We start from the raw sequence: 18,468 nt of genomic DNA, 5'->3' as shown, positions 1-18,468 counted from the left end.
AGATTCCCACAAGGAAAAATAAGGAAAAGAAGAAAACTTTTTAAGAATTCAGGAGGAGCTAGATGATCTTCTGATATTTCCTTTTAAACTTGGAGGCGTTAATTACTAATTTGGTGGTTTGGGGAAGGCAACTATGAGTTAGATGAATCTGCAGTATTTTTAACACCACCTAAATGTTCCTGCTGAAGAATAACCTTGATGAAAGCCAATTTTCCCCCCTAGTCTTTAGTAAGATGTTTTCTAAGCTGCATTTCACTTGAAAGTCAGCCAAAACTGGTTTAAAAAATATGTAGGAGAAGAAAGCGCCTCATCTGCATTTTTCAGTACAAGTCAAAAATCTATTAATATTAAAGATAATAGAGAAATAAGGAGGGCAGTAGACTCAAATAAAGAGAAAGCATGACTATAAGAACTGTGGGTATGAAGGAATATTTATAGCAGAAAGGAGAGTTTATAACTTGAAGATGAACTAGATCATGGGCATTTGCCACAACAATATCTGTAGACAGCAGTACAGAAATCTCTCTCCACAGCATAGCTACCCAGCTTTGCCCTAAACCTTTGGAGACCCGGCCTCTGCCCCTTCCTCCCATTGGATCGCTATGTGACTTTGAGTTTGTTGCTTGGTCTCTCTGAGTTTTAAATTCCTACAGAAGGGAGAGTCATCATCTGACCACAGGGGAAGGGCTTCATGGGCTCTCCAAGGCCCTTCCAGTTCTAACTGTGGTTTTTAGTCTGTCTGGCAAAGCAGAACTGTCAAGAGTCATCTCCTCAAAACTAGAAGGTTAACGTAAGTCAAGTAAATCCTTTATGCTCATTACATTAGTGTCCCCAATATCTGTTGCAACAAAAGACTGAAAATTTGAAGTGAAGGCAGTCAAGGATTTTATTTTTCTTTAAAAAAAAAAGTTTTTATTGAAGTATAGTTGGTTTTTAATGTTGTGTTAGTTTCATGTGCAGCACAGTGAATCAGTTACACATACACCCACTCTTTTTGAGATTCTTCTCCCATCTTGGCATTACAGGGAATCATAGAGAGTTCCCCGTGGCTTCCCAGGCAGCTCAGTGGTAAAGAATCCACCTGCCAAGGCAGGAGACCTGGGTTGGGAAGATCCCTAGGGGAGAAAATGGAAACCCTCTCCAATAGACAGAGAAGCCTGACGAGCTACAGTGCATGGGGTCACAGAGTCAGACACGACTTAGTGACTGAGGACACATTTCTTATGTACAGCAAGTTCTTACTGGTTATTGTTCTGTACATAGTAGTGTATATCCATAGTCTTCCAATTTATCCCTCCCTCCACCTTACTAGGGTAACCCTCCACCTGTTGTCTACATCTATAACTCTGTTTCTGTTTTGTAGATAAGTTCATTTGTATCTTTTTTAAAATGGAACTATGGAATGTGTCCTGTCTGCAGATTAGGTGTGAAATCAGTGGAGTTGCTGAGTTACTGTTCCTACAAATGTTCCTATAAGGAGACATTCCTGCTAGGAAAGCTTAAGTGAATTAAACTGGTTTGCTGAGAGAATAACTATACTCCTGTTACTTTGTCATTCCTCGAAAAGCAGTGGTGTCCTAAACCCAACAACTTCCAAACCCACATTTTGAATATGACAGAACTTCAGATGCAGAATGGTTTGCAGAGCCAGTCCCGAGCAAGTTCATATTCAGCATCCCATGCCCAACAGAGGAGCCGATGCCTTTACTGGTTACTATCTTGGCAGGTCTAGACAGATCAAAGTGTAACTGGTTGATTTGGAATCTTTAGAGAGCCATTTTAGATAATTTATAAAATGGGTATCTTACTACTTAAGAGACTGTGTTTCAACTAAGAGTTCTAGTTTGTGTCATTTTAAAGGCATGAATAATGTTTGCTTTTTTTTTTTCATGATTAAGTATTTATGAAATGGGACCATGTTAGCACCAGTACGTGCACACCCAGTGGGCGTCTGCCCCATGAAGCGGAAATTAGGTCTGCCCGTGACCCTTCACTGGGGTCCATTAGTCACTCGGCTGAACTCTGCTAGCTGCCAGCATGTGTTTTGACCACTAGATAGTCTTACATTGCTCTAGTTCTTAGTCATACTTTTAATCTATCACCACAGTGACTATTGGTAAAGGGCAAAAAGCATAACAACCCTGACGTGGAAATACAAACAGCCTTGACCTGACGGTTCTCATCACTACTCACAGGGTCTACTCAGATCCCAAAGGTTTTGAAGTTCTTTTTAGGCACACCCAGATGTTTCTATTACAACACTAAAAAGAAATGTGGTCATGATTATATCTGATTTCATTTTACCGAATATGCATCCATTTTGAAATCGTTTGACCCACCTTTTGTGACTAAAAGCCTGATAACTTGAACTAAAGAGATACACCTTTCAGTACATTCATGCCAAGTTACTTCAGTCATGTACAACTCTCTGCGATCCTAGGAGCCGTAGCCCGTGAGTCTCCTCCGTCCCTGGGGTTGTCCAGGCAAGAAGACTGGGGTGAGTTGCTGTGCCCTCCTCCGGGGGATCTTCCCAATCCAGGGATCCAGCCTGTGTCTCTTAGGTCTACCTGCATTGGCAGACGGGTTCTTTATCACTAGTGTCCCCTGGGAAGCCCACCCCTTTCAGTAGTAAGTGAGATTTAGTCAAAACAAGGCCATTTCTATGAAATTGGTCATAGGAAAGAAGCCTTATTTTAAGCAACTGAAAAGCACCTAAAACTATAATAATAGTGTGCGTTTATATGACTTTACAGTTTTCTGATTGCCTTCACATTGGTCAGTGGTTCCTAACTTAACCCTCCGTATTTCATGTGGTCCAGAATCTCCCACTGGCAGTGCGCCCTTCCCTGCTTCCCAGAGCTCTGAGGTGGGTTCATCTCCATCCTCCTTGCTCAGGTCTCTGCCCTGCATCAAGGGCCCCCTTCTTCCTTCTCTGCTTCTCCTGGAAAAGAGACCCCTGCCAGAGAGACAGATGCAAAATCATGTCAGCCTAAAATCAGATCCTCCCAGTCCTATGTTGCAGTTCCAGTTTTCCTTTCTTAGAACTTTTTTACAATGCTGATTCCAAATCTTCACCTCTTTGAGCACCCAGATTTTCCCTACCAGCCCTGCATTTCAGCCAGAGACTAATAATGGCCATTTATCAACTAAATGCCCTCTCCGCATGAGTCCTCAGTACTTTATAGAACTCAGTTTTGACCCTAACAACTGTACCAGGTAGTATCATCGCCATTATACAGGGAAGGAAAGTGAGGCGAAAGGGACGCAGCTAGGATGTGATCAGCGGGTTTAAACCCAGGTCTGTCCGGTTTCCCAGGTCCACACCGTCTGCCTCTTTCAGGCTTGCTGTGCTGTGTGTGCGCTCAGTCGTGTCCGACTCTTTGCCAGTAGACTCCTCTGTCCATGGAACTTTCTAGGCAGGAATACTGGATCAGGCTGCAAGCTTAGGATCCTTTAAATAATTTTAAAACACTGAATCAACCCATCATTTTTTTTCCTGTTTCTTTTATTTTTCTTCATCTAAGACCCGACTCCAACAGTTCTCACCTTCTCAAAGCGTCTTCATTTTCTCCTGTTCTCTGAGCATCTTTCTTCCCGCCTTCCAACAGGATCTGCTGTCATGGATACAAGTAAAGTGCCTTTTCCCTTAGCCTAGCTAATCCCCCTGGCTACTGTCCAAATTTCCTCCTTCCTTTCTGGGTCAGAAGTCACCAGCATGTGGCTCACACCTGCTTCCTCTCTTCCTTCCTCACTGACCCTCTTTGGACTGGTTTCTGCAGTGGTCTTCTTGTTAAAACTTTTTGACCACACTGCTCAGCATGTGGGATCTTGGTTCCCTGACCAGGGATCAAACCTGCACCACTTGGAGTGGAAGCTCAGAGTCTTAACTGCTGGGGCACCCACGATGTCCCCTGGCCTTCCTATTAGAACTGCCATCTTGGGGGTTCTTAGCAAACCTACCGTCACCTTTCTCCAGCACAGAGCAAGGTTGACGGACGACCCCTTGCTCAGACTCTAAACCATGCTGGCTCATTTCAGCTGCCTCCAAATCAGCCAGCCAGTGCAGCTGCCTCAGACAAATTCAGATGTGGCCCACTTCATTCCTAAGAGGAGCACAGGTCTTACCCAAGAACAGGAAATTTTAAGGGTTCTGTTGGAAGTTCACCTTCTACCTATACGCCACTGCCTCTCACTTCATTTCCTCCAGCAGGTCCTTGGGACATTTTGTCTCCATCCTTGGTTCTTTGCTTTTTGACTTACTCATTTGATGGACTCCTCCACCATCTGTGATCATGTGGCCCACATTGCTGTTGCTCACCTTGACCCTCAACTTTGCATTGCAGCCCTTCATTTCCAACTTGAAATGCTTAGGTCGTGTAAAATCCTGCTTGAATGTATCCCCTTTCAAACTGTCTGTCCTTCCCACCTATACAACATCTCTGTGTAGTAAAGCTGTTCATCTGCATACCAAGTTGGAAACCTTGGGGTTATCTTTTAGGTTTTTCTCCTTCTTACCTATTTTATTTATTTTTTAAAGTATTTATATATTTGTTTAGCTGTCTCAGATCTTAGTTGCAGCATGTGGGATCTGTCACTGCAGCCCACGGACTCTCTAGTTCTGGTGTGTGGGCTTAGTTACTCTGTGGCATGTTGGACATTAGTTCCCTGTGAAAGTGAAAGTGTTAGTCGGAAGTGTGTCCAATTCTTCGTGACCTCACAGACTGTAGCCCTCCAGGCTCCTCTGTCCATAAGATTCTTTTTTTCTCTTTTTTTTTCTTTTTTTTTAAATTTTAATTGGAGGCTAGTTACTTTACAATATTGTAGTGGTTTTGCCATACATTGACTTGAATGTCCATAGGATTCTCCAGGCAAGAATACTGAAGTGGGTTGCCATTTCCTTCTCCAGGGGATCTTCCCAAGCCAGGGATCAAACCCAGGTCTCCCGCATTGCAAGCAGATTCTTTACCATCTGAGCCACCAGCGAAGCCCAGGGAGCAAACCCGAGTCCCCTGCAGTCTGCATTGCAGGGCAGATTCTTAACCACTAGACCACCAGGGAATCCCCTTTACCTATTTATTTATTCCACCAGTATTTGGGGATAGCCGCTGTGTCAGGCTTTATGGTAAGAGCTAGCAAAACAAATATGGAGGCTGCCTGCATATTTCAAAGTTCTGACACTTCTTCCCTTAAAGATCCTTTGGCTCTTCCTTTTCTTAGCACCATTCCCCTCGCTTGACATGGCTTCCCCAGCTCACCCCAGCCAGGCTTAGTGAAGCAATGTCTCGTCTGATGACCCAACCTTCGGTCTTGTCTTCTCTTCTCTGAATACATAGAATGTTCTGGAAATACTTATTCATGGGTGATTTTTTTAGATGTTTTTTCATTGTAAAATACAGATAACATAAAATTTACTGTCTTAACCATTTTTGCATGTACAGTTCAGCTGTGTTAAGTGCATCCACAGTGCTATGCAGCCAATCTCCAGAACTGTTTCATTTTCCAGAACTAAACTTTATACCCATTAAATAACAACTCCCCGTTCTCCGTCCTCCAGCCTCTGGCAACCACCCTTCTACTTTGTGACTCTAGGAGGTTGACTCTTCTAGGTTCCTCCTGGGAATGGACTCAGACAAAGTTTGTCCTCTTGTGACTAGCTTGTTTCATTTAGCACTAAGTTCCATGGAAGGTTCATCCATGATATGGCACGCATCAGAAATTCCTTCCTTTTTAAGGTTGACATTCTGACAGCCCACTCCAGTATTCTTGCCAGGAGTATCCCGTGGACAGAGGAGCCTGGCAGGCTACAGTCCATGAGGTCGCAGAGAGTCAGACACGACTGAGTGACTAACACACACACAGCATCATTCCGTGTGGGGCTTCCCAGGTGGCTCAGTGGTAAAGAATCCACCTACCAGGGCAGGAGACCAGGGTTTGATCCCTGGGTCAGAAAGATCCCCTGGAGTCTGAAGTGGCAACCCACTCAAATAATCTTGGCTGGAAAATTCCATCGACAGAGGGTCGTGGCAGGCTGCAGTCCAGGGGGTCACAAAGAGTTGGACATGACTCAGCCCACACACATTACACTCCACATATGATTAGGCTATGTTTCATATATCCCTTCTTTCATTGATGCACACTTGAGTTGTTTCTACCTTTTGGCTCTTGTGAATAATGCCCCTATGAATATGGGTGTACAGATATCTCTTTGAGACCCCGCTTTCAATTTTGGGGTGGTATATACCAAGAAGTTGAATTGGTGGATCATATGGCAATTATATTTTTCATTGTGGGGGGAACCACCATACTCTTTTCTTCAGCAGTTGCACCGTTTTGCCTCCCCACCAACAGTGCACCAGGTTTATAGGTTCTCTGCTTCCTTGCCAATACTTGCTACCTTGAGTGGTTTTTTTCAATAGTAGCCATCCTAGTGGGTATGAGGTAGTATCTCACTGTGGTTTTGATTTATATCTCCCTTATGATTAGTGTTGTTGAACACCTTTTCATGTGCTCACTGGCCATTCGTGTATCTTTGCAGAAATGTCTGTTCAGGTCCTTTGCCCATTTTTTAATTGTTGTTCTTACTATATAAGTGGTAAGAGTTCTTTATATATTCTGGATACTATCCAAGTATCAGATAAATGATTAGCAAATATTTTCTCCCATAAAATGAAGTTTTAGTCTTATTTAGTGTAATGTGTTTGAACTGTAGACTAACACTCATTAAAAGGACTTTTCTCTAAACATTATTTCAAGAATAAAACATCCCTTAAATTTGTTTTTACACCAGATTTTTCTTAATGTGTAAATTACACAGCCGGGTAAATTTTGGATAAATTTTATAAAACCCAGAATAAAGTAGAAGATAGCCAACTATTTAGCTTATTCCAGCCGAGGATTAGAAATGTGCTTTTGGTCTGGCCTGTCTGGAGAATATAACCTTTAAGCTTATTAAGTTTGATAAAATGTTAGGGAATAGAGCCTGTAATGTACTTAAGAATGAGGACTTATTTTCCAAGCTTGAAAATGTTCTGGATATAGAAAAAAGTCTGTAAAAGAAACTGCATGGTCGGCTATTTTGTCCCCAGGTAAATCACATATGTCCCTAAGCATTCACACACTGTCAGGGACTGGAGTTCAGAAAACTGAGTATAATAAGAGCTTATTGATTCAGTAATCTTTCTTCAATATCCGGCCAGTCTCCAAAAAGGATTTGCAGGGCATTATGGTAGGCTAGTCCGTGGGGTCTCAAAGAGTCAGACACGACTGAGCGACTTCACCTTCACCACCTTATAAGTCACATACATAAGAGCATTCCTGACACCAGGGAATGTTAAGCCATGTCGTTAGAGAAGATAACGATACACATAGATTGACGATAATTTTATTCCAGGTTTCCCAGTAGCTGTAACAAAAAGAGAAACAATAGATAATATGGTTCTCATTGTATTATGCAAGGAAGCACACCAGTATGGCATCAGAGACCAGATTTTTCCTGGCACTAAATTTAAGAGGAAATACATTGCCTAGGTCTTTAAGAACATGACAGTGATACACGTAATGGACAACATTTCACATTATTCATATGAATTTTGGTTCATAGGCTATCTCGGGTATCTTGGTTCATCCTCCTATCTCCACTTGATAAAAGGCCAAGGGCTTGATATGAATTATGCTTCTGTGGAGGCATCTCTAAGGCCACTAATGTAATGTGGTTTAAAACTTATGATCTCATGTACGGGAACCATCTGTGACTAGATTGGCCTCAGCCTGGTCTCTGGCTACCCACGCTTTCAAAGCCCATGTCATCATACCTCTGCAAGACTTTGGGCCCTTGAAATATCAAATGCCACATTTCAATGGCGATAGCACACGCCTTAAGCTACATTTTCTATCTATATAACTTGATAATGCCTTTAGGAAAGGAAGGAATGAACTGCCCTGGCAAAAGAGAGAACTATTTGCTGATGCTGTCCGTTGTTCTAAACCAGGACCTAAGAATACAGTCTTGAAGTTACTATTCCTGGTCCTGCCTTTTACAAAAGAAAAAGGCAACTTTGGAAGAAAATTAACATTCAAGAACTAATGAGTGTAAAGATTGGACTCATCAGAAGAAGTCTTTCCAAACCACATTTACTGAGGCGCTTTTGCTGACTCTGCCCATTGCAGATTAAAACCATCAGTAGCTATGCCAGTGAATAGGTCTGTGTGTGAAAGACTGGAAGTTAGAAGTCGGGAGGGGCAGCTCAGGGCCCCACCTGTGCCTTAGCAGGCGTATATGCTGCATCGCATCGAGTTGGTCTGAGTGGAGAAGCACATTGATACTGAGAAAACAGTTTCTTTCAGATACAGGAACTTAGACATCACGCCTTTGCTTTTTAGCTGAGAGCGGTGGAAACACTGATTTCTTGTTCATGTCAAGAGTATTCCTTGCTTAACACACTGATTTCTTCTTTAGAAGGACTATACTGTATACACAGGATAACTGGATTTTGCAAGGCTAGCTGTCATAAGTGAATAATGTCACAGCCCAAAAGGAAGGCTAACTGGTCATTTGTTGGCATTTTCTTGCACGTGATGCTATAACCCAGGAAAGACTGGTGGTGGTTGTCAGGCAGTTTCAAGGGAACCAAAAGGGAAGTGGAATGGTGGACTGCAGGGACAGACGCAGGGAGATCCATTCTGCCTTTGCAGGAACCTGTGAGATGCGACCCAGCCAGGAGCAGTGACAAGACGTAGACATGGTGGGGTCAGGCGTGTGTTGAAGGTCCTGCCAGCCACCTTTGCTGACCGTGGATGTGGCCCGTGAGAGAAAGGGAGGCAACAGGGATGACTTACAGGGTCTGGGCTTGAGCAGCTGGAGAAATAGAGTTGCCATTAACTAAGATCTGGAGTCTTATGTACAATTACTTTTTTTTTTTAACATTTAAAAAAATTGGGGGCTGTACCGGGTCTTTGTTGAGGTGCACAGGGTCTTCATGGCTGCAGATTTTCTCTAGTTGTGGCGAGCGGTGACTGCTCACTCGCAGTGGCATGCGGGCTTCTCATTGTAGCGGCTCCTCTTGTCACGGAGCTTGGGCTCTAGGGTGTGTGGGCTCGGTAGTTGCGGCACGTGGGCTTAGTTGCCCCACAGCATGTGGATCTTAGTTCCCAGACCAGGGATTGAACCCTGTCTCCCGCACTGGTAGCTGGATTCCTAACCACTGGGCGACCAGAGGAGTCCCTCAATTACTCTGGTTTTTAAATACTGCTAATAATTTTCTGTAAGTATGTGGCAATCAAAGCAGATTACATGTGTAGCTCCTGAACCAATCAGATGACAGCCTCTGCCATCAAATTTTCAGTCAGATCAGGAAACTTCACTTTGAACATCACAAATTTTAAGACACATCAAAATCAGCATTTTTTTTTCAAAGCAGTTTATTGTTGGGAAGAAAATGTAAACAGTAGAAATAGAAAACTATAAATACTGTATACAGTTTTGAAGTGAAGTGAAGTCACTCAGTCGTTTCCGACTCTTTGCGACCCCATGGACTGTAGCCTACCAGAATCCTCCATCCATGGGATTCTCTAGGCAATAATGCTGGAGTGGGTTGCCATTTCCTTCTCCAGGGGATCTTCCTGACCTAGGGATTGAACCCAGGTCTCCTGCATTGCAGGCAGATGCTTTACCCTCTGAGCCACCAGGGAAATCCTTATAAAGTTTTACCTTTAGCCAAATCCTGGTTGATTCTAGATTAAAATCTTTATCTGCTACATCAGTGAATAGGTGTATAAAAGATGGAACGAAGTTGGAACAGTTGTCTAAGGGACCTGCATGTACCTTAGTAGTAGGTGCATGTGCTGGGCGTGTTCCATGTATTGTCTGTGTGCTTTTCTTTTTTTTTTTTTCCTTGTAAAAACATTATAACGTTTAAGAAAAACTGAGAAAACCAGATTGTTTTGTTCTGAGTAAGATGACTTGAAAGTTCATGAAACACGTATTTCAGTCTCTAAAGAAAAAAAAATTCTCATCAAATTCCCCGGTGGCTGAGACGGTAAAGAACCCACCTGCAAGTGCAGGAGACTCAGGTTCAATCCCTGAAGATCCCCTGGAGAAGGACATGGAAACCCACTCCAGTATTGCCTGAAGAATTCCATGAGCCTGGTTGGCTGTAATCCATGGGGTCACTGAGAGTCGGACATGACTGAGCGACTAACACTACTACTGATTGGAAAGCAGCAAGTTGTAATGAAGGTCTGAGTACAGTGATGCCTGACGTTCAGAACTTCCACTGTTACTGTTTGGGCTGTTCACAAGTGACCTTTGCAGAGCTTACGTCTGGGTGAGCTTACCTGCTGTACCAGTATGCCAGTGACCCAGAACTCTCCCTAGCTCTTCACCCCAAAATAGTAACTCTCTACATGTTCAAAATGGTTTATTGGTAAAAGTAGGACCCGAAAACAAAGTCAGCCGCTGATGCCTGAGAGATGGTCTTTCCCCTTACTTTTTGCTGCATTTGATACGAGAAAGTATAGATGATGGTGATGGTATTAGGAGATTCCTGAGGGTCTGAAGATTGATGGGTGTCAGCAGTCTTTGGAGTAAACAAAAGCTTCTTGGGCATGCGTGCGTGCTCCTTCTTTATGTGTATGTGTTGCACATGAACAGCCACCTGGGAGCAGCCGGGCATCCACTTTGAGTAGTTCCACCTGTCTTCTCTCCCAGCACCAACCCCCCACCACCAACCCACGAACGATGGCATTTTGCCGTGTCTTACTGACTAAAGGGATCATGTGTTGCTCGAGAACTGAGCCTGGGATTGGAACACATGAATCACATGAACTTGGGTCAAGCCCAGATTTTTCCCCTGGACAAAATCAAGATGTATCAATGGCCTGACCCCACAGTGCTTTTGGTGACAGCAAACTCAGATGGCTTCCTGTTCTCTTCTACTACTTTTGAAAAATTACTTATTTATTTTTAGCTAAACTGGGTCTTCGTTGCTGTGTGTGGTCTTTCTCTAGTTGCGATGGCGGGTGGAGGGGGGGGTTGCTGTTCTTCATTACAGCGCAGTGTGCAGTGGCTCCTCTTGTTGCAGAGCACGGGCTCCGGGCACACGGGAGTTGTGATGCATGGGCTCATGGCATGTAGGATCGTCCCTGACCAGGGATTGAACCCATGTCCCCTGCATTGGCAGGTGGATTCTTAACCACTGGACCACCACGGAAGTCCCTCTCTTCTATTTCTCGTTATCAGGTCCAGGATTACCAGAAGCTCCTGGGCATACACCTGGTTTCAGGCTTGACTGTGGTTTTGACCATCATGGCAGTCATGCAGAAGCACTGACACGGGGAGGGGCACTCGGTGGAAAAGCTCCCCCCCACCACCACCCTTGTCTGGTCTTACAGGAAAGAACGAGTAGTAAAGGGTTAAGGCTTCGCTGATGCAGTGCTTCCAAAATATATTTACAGAAAGGTTAAGCCGTGTTTGTCTGTTTTCCAGTTTAGCGTACTGTCAGAAGTGGTGGAAATACTTTCACCATTTATTTGACTCCATGGTGGTGGGTTGTGATTGAGTCAGAATAAATATTACTTGAGTTTTGTAAGTTTATCATTGAAAGGCTAGCAGATTTTATTATAGGGCAGGATAACTGTACTCTTGTGGCTTCATTAATTATGGTACCTAGACATAATTAGGCTTGAGCTAACTATAGCAGATAAAATGGAAAATAATTCTGGGGACAAAAAAGAGTTGAGGTTCTGAGAAACTGAAAGAGCATAAGAGAGGGCATCCACTGAGTCTCAGGCCCAACACATGGACCTAAAGCCTCATCAGTGTTGGCTTCCTCATGGGGGTTTTTAGGAATATGTCCTAACCTTCTTGATCTTGTCGCCATTCCCTGTCAACAGGGATCATCTAAAATACCCTCTGTAATTCATAAATAATCATTCTGATGAATTTGATTTATTCAATTTTAATTCATACTCTTTATTTTTTAGAGCAGTTTTAAGTATACAGAAAAAATTGAGCAGGAAGTACAGAGTTTCTATATACCTCCTCTGCCCACATCCACACCCAATTCCCCTTGTTACTAACATCTTACAGTAGTGGGTACATTTGATACAATTGAGGAACCCATGCGGATATGTTAATATTAACTATAAAGTCTGTACTGTATGCTAGGGTTCATTCTTTGTACAGTTCAGTGGGTTATGACAAGAGCATGATGCGTGTATCCCCCCCATTAGAGGATTATCCAGAATAGTTTCAGCCCCCTAAGTATTCTGTGTGATCCACTTGTTCATCCCTCACCTGCTTTCACCTCGAACCCTTGGAAACTGCTGACCTATTTACTGTCTCTGTAGTTCTGTCAATCCGTTCATTTTTAAGTGACTACCCAGCTGTTCCTAAGAAAATATCCTTCATTCTTTTCTTTATGAAATGATCCCTCAATAAATACTATGTGCCAAGCAGTGTTCTGTGCCTTGGGAATATGGTGTTGCTGTTATTTAGTCCTTAAGTCATGGCCAGCTCTTTGCAACCCATGGACTATATAGCACAACAGGCTCTCCTCTGTCCTCCACTGTCTGCTGGAGTCTGTTCAAACTCATGTCCATTGAGTTGGTGATGCTGTCCAACCATCTTCATCCTCTGCCGCCCTCTTCTCCTCTTCCTCAATCTTTCCCAGCATCTGGGTCTTTTCCAATGAATCGGCTCTTCCCATCAGTTGGCCAAAATATTGGCGCTTCAGCCTCAGCAATAGTCTTTCCAGTGAATATTCAGGGTTGACTGGTTTGATCTCCTTACAGTCCACAGGACTCTCAAGAGTCTTCTCCAGCACCACAGTTTAAAGCATCAATTTGACACTCAGCTTTCTTTATGGTCCAACTCTCACATCTGTACACGAGTACTGAAAAACCATAGCTTTGACTATACAGACCTCTGTCCGCAAAGTGATAATCTCTGCCTTATAATACACTGTCTAGGTTTGCCATAGCTTTCCTTCCAAGGAGCAACCATCTTTCACTTCCGTGGCTGCAGTCACAGTCCACAGTGATTTTGGAGCCCAAGAAAGGAAAATCTGTCACTGCTTCCACTTTTTCTCCTTCTGTTTGCCATGAAGTGATGGGACCTGATGTCAGGATCTTGGTCTTTTAATGGTAAGTTTCAGACCAGCTTTTGTGGTCTTCTTTTTCACCCTCATCAGGAGGTTCTTTAGTTCCTCTTCACTTTCTGCCATTAGAGTGGTACCATCTGCATATCTGAGGTTGTTGATATTTCTCCTGGCAGTCTGGATTCCAGCTTGTGATTCATCCAGCTTGGCATTTTGCATGATATGCTCCGCATATAAGTTTAATAAGCAGGGTGACATGACAGTATACAGCCTTGTCATACTCCTTTCCCAATTTTGAACTAGTCCATTGTTCCATGTCTGGTTCTTACTGTTGCTTTTTGACCTGCTTACAAGTTAAGAGATAGATAAGATCGTGAGGTACTCACATCTCTTGAAGAATTTTCTGCAGTTTGTTGTGGTCCACACATTCAAAGCCTTTAGTGTAGTCAATGAAACAGAAATAGATTTTTTCTGAAACTCCTTTGCTTTCTCCATGATCCACTGAAATTTGGCAGTTTGATTTTGTGGTTCCTCTGCCTCTTTGAAAACCAGGTTGTACATTTGGAAATTCTCTGTTCAAACACTGCTGAAGCCTAGCTTGAAGCCATTTCTTCTAAGGAAGTCTTGATCACAGAAGTAGATACAATGGTCATCTGATTTAAATTCACCCATTCCTGTCCATTTTAGTTCACTGATTCCTAAGATGTCAATGTTCAGTCTTTGCCATCTCCTGCTTGACCATGCCCAATTTACCTTGATTCATGGACCTACCATTCCCGGTTCCTATGCGATATTGCTCTTTACAGCATTGGACTTTACTTTCAGCACCAGACTTATCCACATCTGAGTGTCATTTCCATTTTGGCCCAGCCGATTCATTCTTACTGAAGCTATTAGTAATTGCCCTCCACTCTTCCCCTGTAGCATATTGCACACTTTCTAACCTGGAGGCTCAAGGTCTTATCTTCTTGCATTTTCCTACTGTCCATGGCGTTCTCCAGGCAAGAATACTAGAGTGGGTTGTCATTTCCTCCTCCAGTGGACCACCTGTTGTCAGAACTCTTCACTATGACCGTCCATCCTGGGTGACTGCACAGCATGGCCCGTGGCTTCATTGAGTTATGCAAGCCCCTTCCCCACGACAAGGCTGTGATACACGAAGGGGTAGGAATATAGTAGAGGACCAAAATTAAGAAAAAAAAATCCCTAAAATAAAAATCTCCATGACACTTAACATTATAGTACAGCAAGCCTCCAAGCTCAGCTAGGTCCTAAGTAGGAGTGAAATGGGCCCCTGCCTGAGAGCAGGGAGTTAGAGAAGGGAATTGGAGAATGGGGCCTCCAGCGTTTAGCCCCAGGTCCTCAGGTCAGACCCTGTCCTCCCCGGCTAGGACACAATGCCATTTCCCAACATTTCCTCTCCTGCTCTCTCTGAAATGAGTGCAGTCACCTCTTTTAGACTCCTCTTAAGCTTTTACTACTAGTTATTATAGCCCTGCCTAGCACTAATAAAAGAAAATAGGAAGTTTATAAAATTATAAGAAGTAGATGCCCAGGGTCGTCATCTAAATACCAATTGGACAAGATCTCCTTTGGAAGTGGCTGACCCAATCTCAGCCTCCAAGCCCCTCTTCTTGGGCAGGCAGATGTCAGTCTCCGTGAGTCTTGCTACAGGGAGGCCCACTAGGGCTGGGAGGAACCCCTGCTTCCTTCCTCCCAGCCCTAGTCCTCTAGAAAGAGCAGAGGTTTCAGTGGGTAAGGAATCAGGCCAGGGAGAAGGTGATAGACTGAAAGCAGTAGACGCCTTTCCTCCTCTGCAGCGCCACTTCTCTCCTTTTTTGTTTCACACAAGAAATGTGCCTAAAAAGCAACTAAATGGGCTTCTTGGAACCCTCCTGGGCACATTGTCCCGGCAGGCCCAGAGGGGAGCCCACAGTGTAGATCTGCTCCCAACTACACATTCAGCAAATCACACTGATAGCATGACCTGGCTGTGCTGGGAGCATGTCTTCAATACACCACAGAAATCAGTCAGTGCTGGCACTTCCTTGGTGGTCCAGTGGTTAAGACTCCTCACTTCCAGTGCAGGGGGCTGGAGTTTAATCTCCGGTGGAGGAGCTAAGATCCCACATGGTGTGTAGCATGGCCAAAAAAAAAAAAAAAAATTTTTTTTTTTTAATTTTTAAAACAAGCAGTCAGTCGATGCTACAGATCAGAGTTTTACTATTTTGCCCCCCAGAGAGCTTCTTTACTAGCACATCACTGGGCAGATCTTTTTTACTCAAATCCTTATATTGACTCTACCAGAGAAATGAAATCCGTGGGCTGTATACTAATTCGCATGATCCAGTCCTGTTCTCCATGGTTGGGGGACAGAAAAGGAGAACCCCACCCCCGGCCAAAGTCAATAGGGGATTTGAACCTGTACGTTTTGAACAGCAAGCTTTGCCTTAAGCTGCGCATAACTTCCATACACATTCGTCAGCCTTGCAAGAAAGATCAAGGCAACCCACAGGTGTTCATCCTCCTTTTTTATCATTGACGTCTCACAGTGGAATGAGTGCGGAACTTCCTGTGGCAGGTGTGGGGCCGGGGTCACCGTGAGCATTGCTTCCCCGCCCCGCCTGCTCCGTAGACCATTGGCGGGTCCTGTGTGATGACCAGGGCGCCGCCCTTGCTGACCCACCCTCTGTGCTCCCGTAGGACCGCCCACGCGAGAGCCAAAGCGGACGCCGCAGACCAGGCCGCGCTGGCCGCCCGCCAGGAGTGTGACATCGCGAGAGCTGTGGCCCGAGAGCTGTCGCCTGACTTCTACCAGCCAGGTGGGACCTGCGATGCTGTTGGTCGGGGGTGGGGAGCTGGGGGCGGGTAGGAGCAGGTAGGACCTGCTGCGATAGGAGGGGGTGGGGAGCTAGGAACGTGGCCTCTGGTTTCCTTTCGCCTGCTTTTCTTTATAGTCTGAAGATCTGTGCCCCCTGAATTTCAGCAGGATTGCAGAAAAATTGGGAAGTTAGAGTAACACATGTCTGAAGTCTTGAGTGTTGGTGCTGGAGTTCTGGCTTGTTCTTCCCCAGAGCGTCTCCCTCGCCTTCTCCCCTCCCACCCAGAGCAGCAAACTTGCAACTGCTAGCATAAACAAGATGAGAATCTAAAAGAAGGATCTAAGAAATTGTGTTAGTGTCTTCGGGTCCATCACAGGTGCTAAAACAAATACCTCAAAATCAGGCATCTGTAACAATCACATTAGCAAAGAAACCAGTAAGTACTATTTTTTTTAATACACCTCAAAGGATGTAAAGAAATGCACCACTTAAAGATAGTTGCCTCTGCACAGACTAAGAGGAGAATGTATGTCATGATAGAAGAAATGAAAGGGACAACCACACACACACAAAATCACCCCAGATCATCTGCCTCTCAAACATTATACCATAGCAGTAAAGAGATAATTTACAGTAGGTTTAAATATTTAATCACTCCTTAGAGCTTTCCTAGTAAACTGTTTCCATCCCTTTCTTTAATATAGGATGTTATAGGGATATGTTTAATATGTGTTCTAGGAAAAGGTGGCGATTGCCATTTTGTTGTTTCTCCATTGTTTTAGAAACAACTTCCTGTTGATTCAAGGGATCAACAGGTTTCCAGGCAAAGAGACTAAAAGAAATGTTCTTAATTTCTAAGTATCAAAATTTGTTTTCTTGGTGAAGAGTTTTTCCACATTGTTTCTGTTAATCAAGCTGGATAACTAGCACCCTGCACAACACGTGGGTCCAATACCTGTTTGGTTCCAGTGAGGGTGATAAAATACTGGAACCCACAGGGCATCCGTGTGACTACATGAACAAGGTAAGTCACAGTGTACAGAAGAGCAAAGCTTCCATGTGAAAGCTAGAAAGTTGGCTAGAAAGTTGCATGAGTGAATGAGAAAGAAAGGACAGGATTTTTTTTTTCTGTAAAGGGTGAAGACAGTAAAAGGCAAAAGACAGTTAAAGACAGTCTTGTTAACAAGACTCAGTTTTTATGAGAGCGCTTTGGGACAGGCCTGGGTTCAGTTACAGAGTGATTGAGTTACTATAGAGAAACTAGTTCTGTACTTGGTTCAAAGGAGAAACCAGTGGCGATGGATGTTTTCTTTCAGGTGCATCCTTTGTGTTGTGTTTTATTTTCATTTGTGTCCCATCCGTGGGTCGACTGAAATCATTTCATGCATACTTGTTTTATTAGGAAAGGGAAATTTTCCATTTTGGGGGGTAGGAATAAAGGCTTCTCTGGAAAGTCCCACATCCCTGGACCTAAGCACGTTGGGAACTTCTTGTTGTAGGGTGTGAGAGCTGAAGAGGGGGTTCAGCCACCCAGGGGGGGCCCTCTTGTCCCTTTGCAGCAGTGATGCTCTTGGGAGCAGCTGGGCAGTCAGGAGACAAAGCAGCTTCAAGCAGCAGCCCTGGCCTTGAGCTGCTGTGGAAGCAAACAAACTCGCTATTGTCTGCAGATGGTGATTTCTCGGTTCCCTTGTTCACTCCTCACTGGGGATAGGGTCCCTGAGATTGCCAGTAGGTGTTAACAGAAGGTAAGTGATAGGGGAGGTCATCTCAATTTTTCAGACTAAAAGGTTTTTAAAAGCCTTTTGTGACGTGAAAGCATTGGAGGAGGGGGGAAAATATTGTGAGAAAATGCCATTCCACCCTTTCGTAGCTAAAACAGCGTCACACAAGCCAGTTGTCCCTCAGTAATGAATACATCAGAGTAGCACGAGATGACAAGGGGTCTATTTGAGACAGGAGCTAAGGGGGGACGGCAGCAATCCCCTTTGACCCACAGCCAGCACTACCTTCGGCAACTGTATAAAAAGCCTTTTCTTTACTGAGTATTATTGATCTTCTCAAGGGAGCATAACTCATGCTTTCCACTGTGCATTCTTCACAGGGTGATCAAATCGGATAGACATTTCTGAAAGGGCTTTCAAGTACTTTTTCTGAGTCAGACTGCACATTTCATTTACATATCCCAGATACAAATGTTTCCTTTGTTGGGAATGGATGTGTTGTGCATAGAAGTCGTTAACCCTTGGAAAAAAGGATGTCTGTCATAGCTAATATTTTGAACTTTCATGGTAAGTTACCTCTTTTCAGGAGCTGGCAGTATTTTCAGAAGTTTCCCATCTTAATTCAATTTTATACTTTTTAGCTTAAATCTTTACTATTCTACTGTTCAATTAAAAACTACAGAAAAGGGACTTCACTGGTGGTCCAGTGGTTAAGACTCTGTGCTCCCAATGCAGGGGGCCTGGGTTCGATCCTGGTCAAGGAACTAGATCCCACATCCCGGCAACTAAGACCTGGTGCAGGCAAATAAATAAATATTTTAAAATGTGGTC

General features: G+C 44.0%; 1 protein-coding gene across 5 annotated transcripts in view; it reads left to right on the top strand.

Moving 5' to 3' along the window:
* JPH1 (junctophilin 1) overlaps positions 1-18,468 on the top strand; it is an 87,951-nt gene that overhangs the window by 52,110 nt on the left and 17,373 nt on the right. For all 5 annotated transcript variants that reach the window (XM_043880490.1, XM_043880491.1, XM_043880492.1 and 2 more), the window contains one exon: positions 15,798-15,916. In XM_043880490.1, coding sequence (XP_043736425.1) covers positions 15,798-15,916 — 119 coding nt within the window. The remainder of the gene's footprint in view (positions 1-15,797; positions 15,917-18,468) is intronic.

This window comes from Cervus elaphus, chromosome 21 (assembly GCF_910594005.1).
Source record: "Cervus elaphus chromosome 21, mCerEla1.1, whole genome shotgun sequence".
In the NCBI taxonomy this organism is placed as follows: Eukaryota; Metazoa; Chordata; class Mammalia; order Artiodactyla; family Cervidae; genus Cervus; species Cervus elaphus.
The sequence above is the reverse complement of the archived record's forward strand: the minus strand, read 5'-3'. Positions and strand labels throughout refer to the sequence as shown.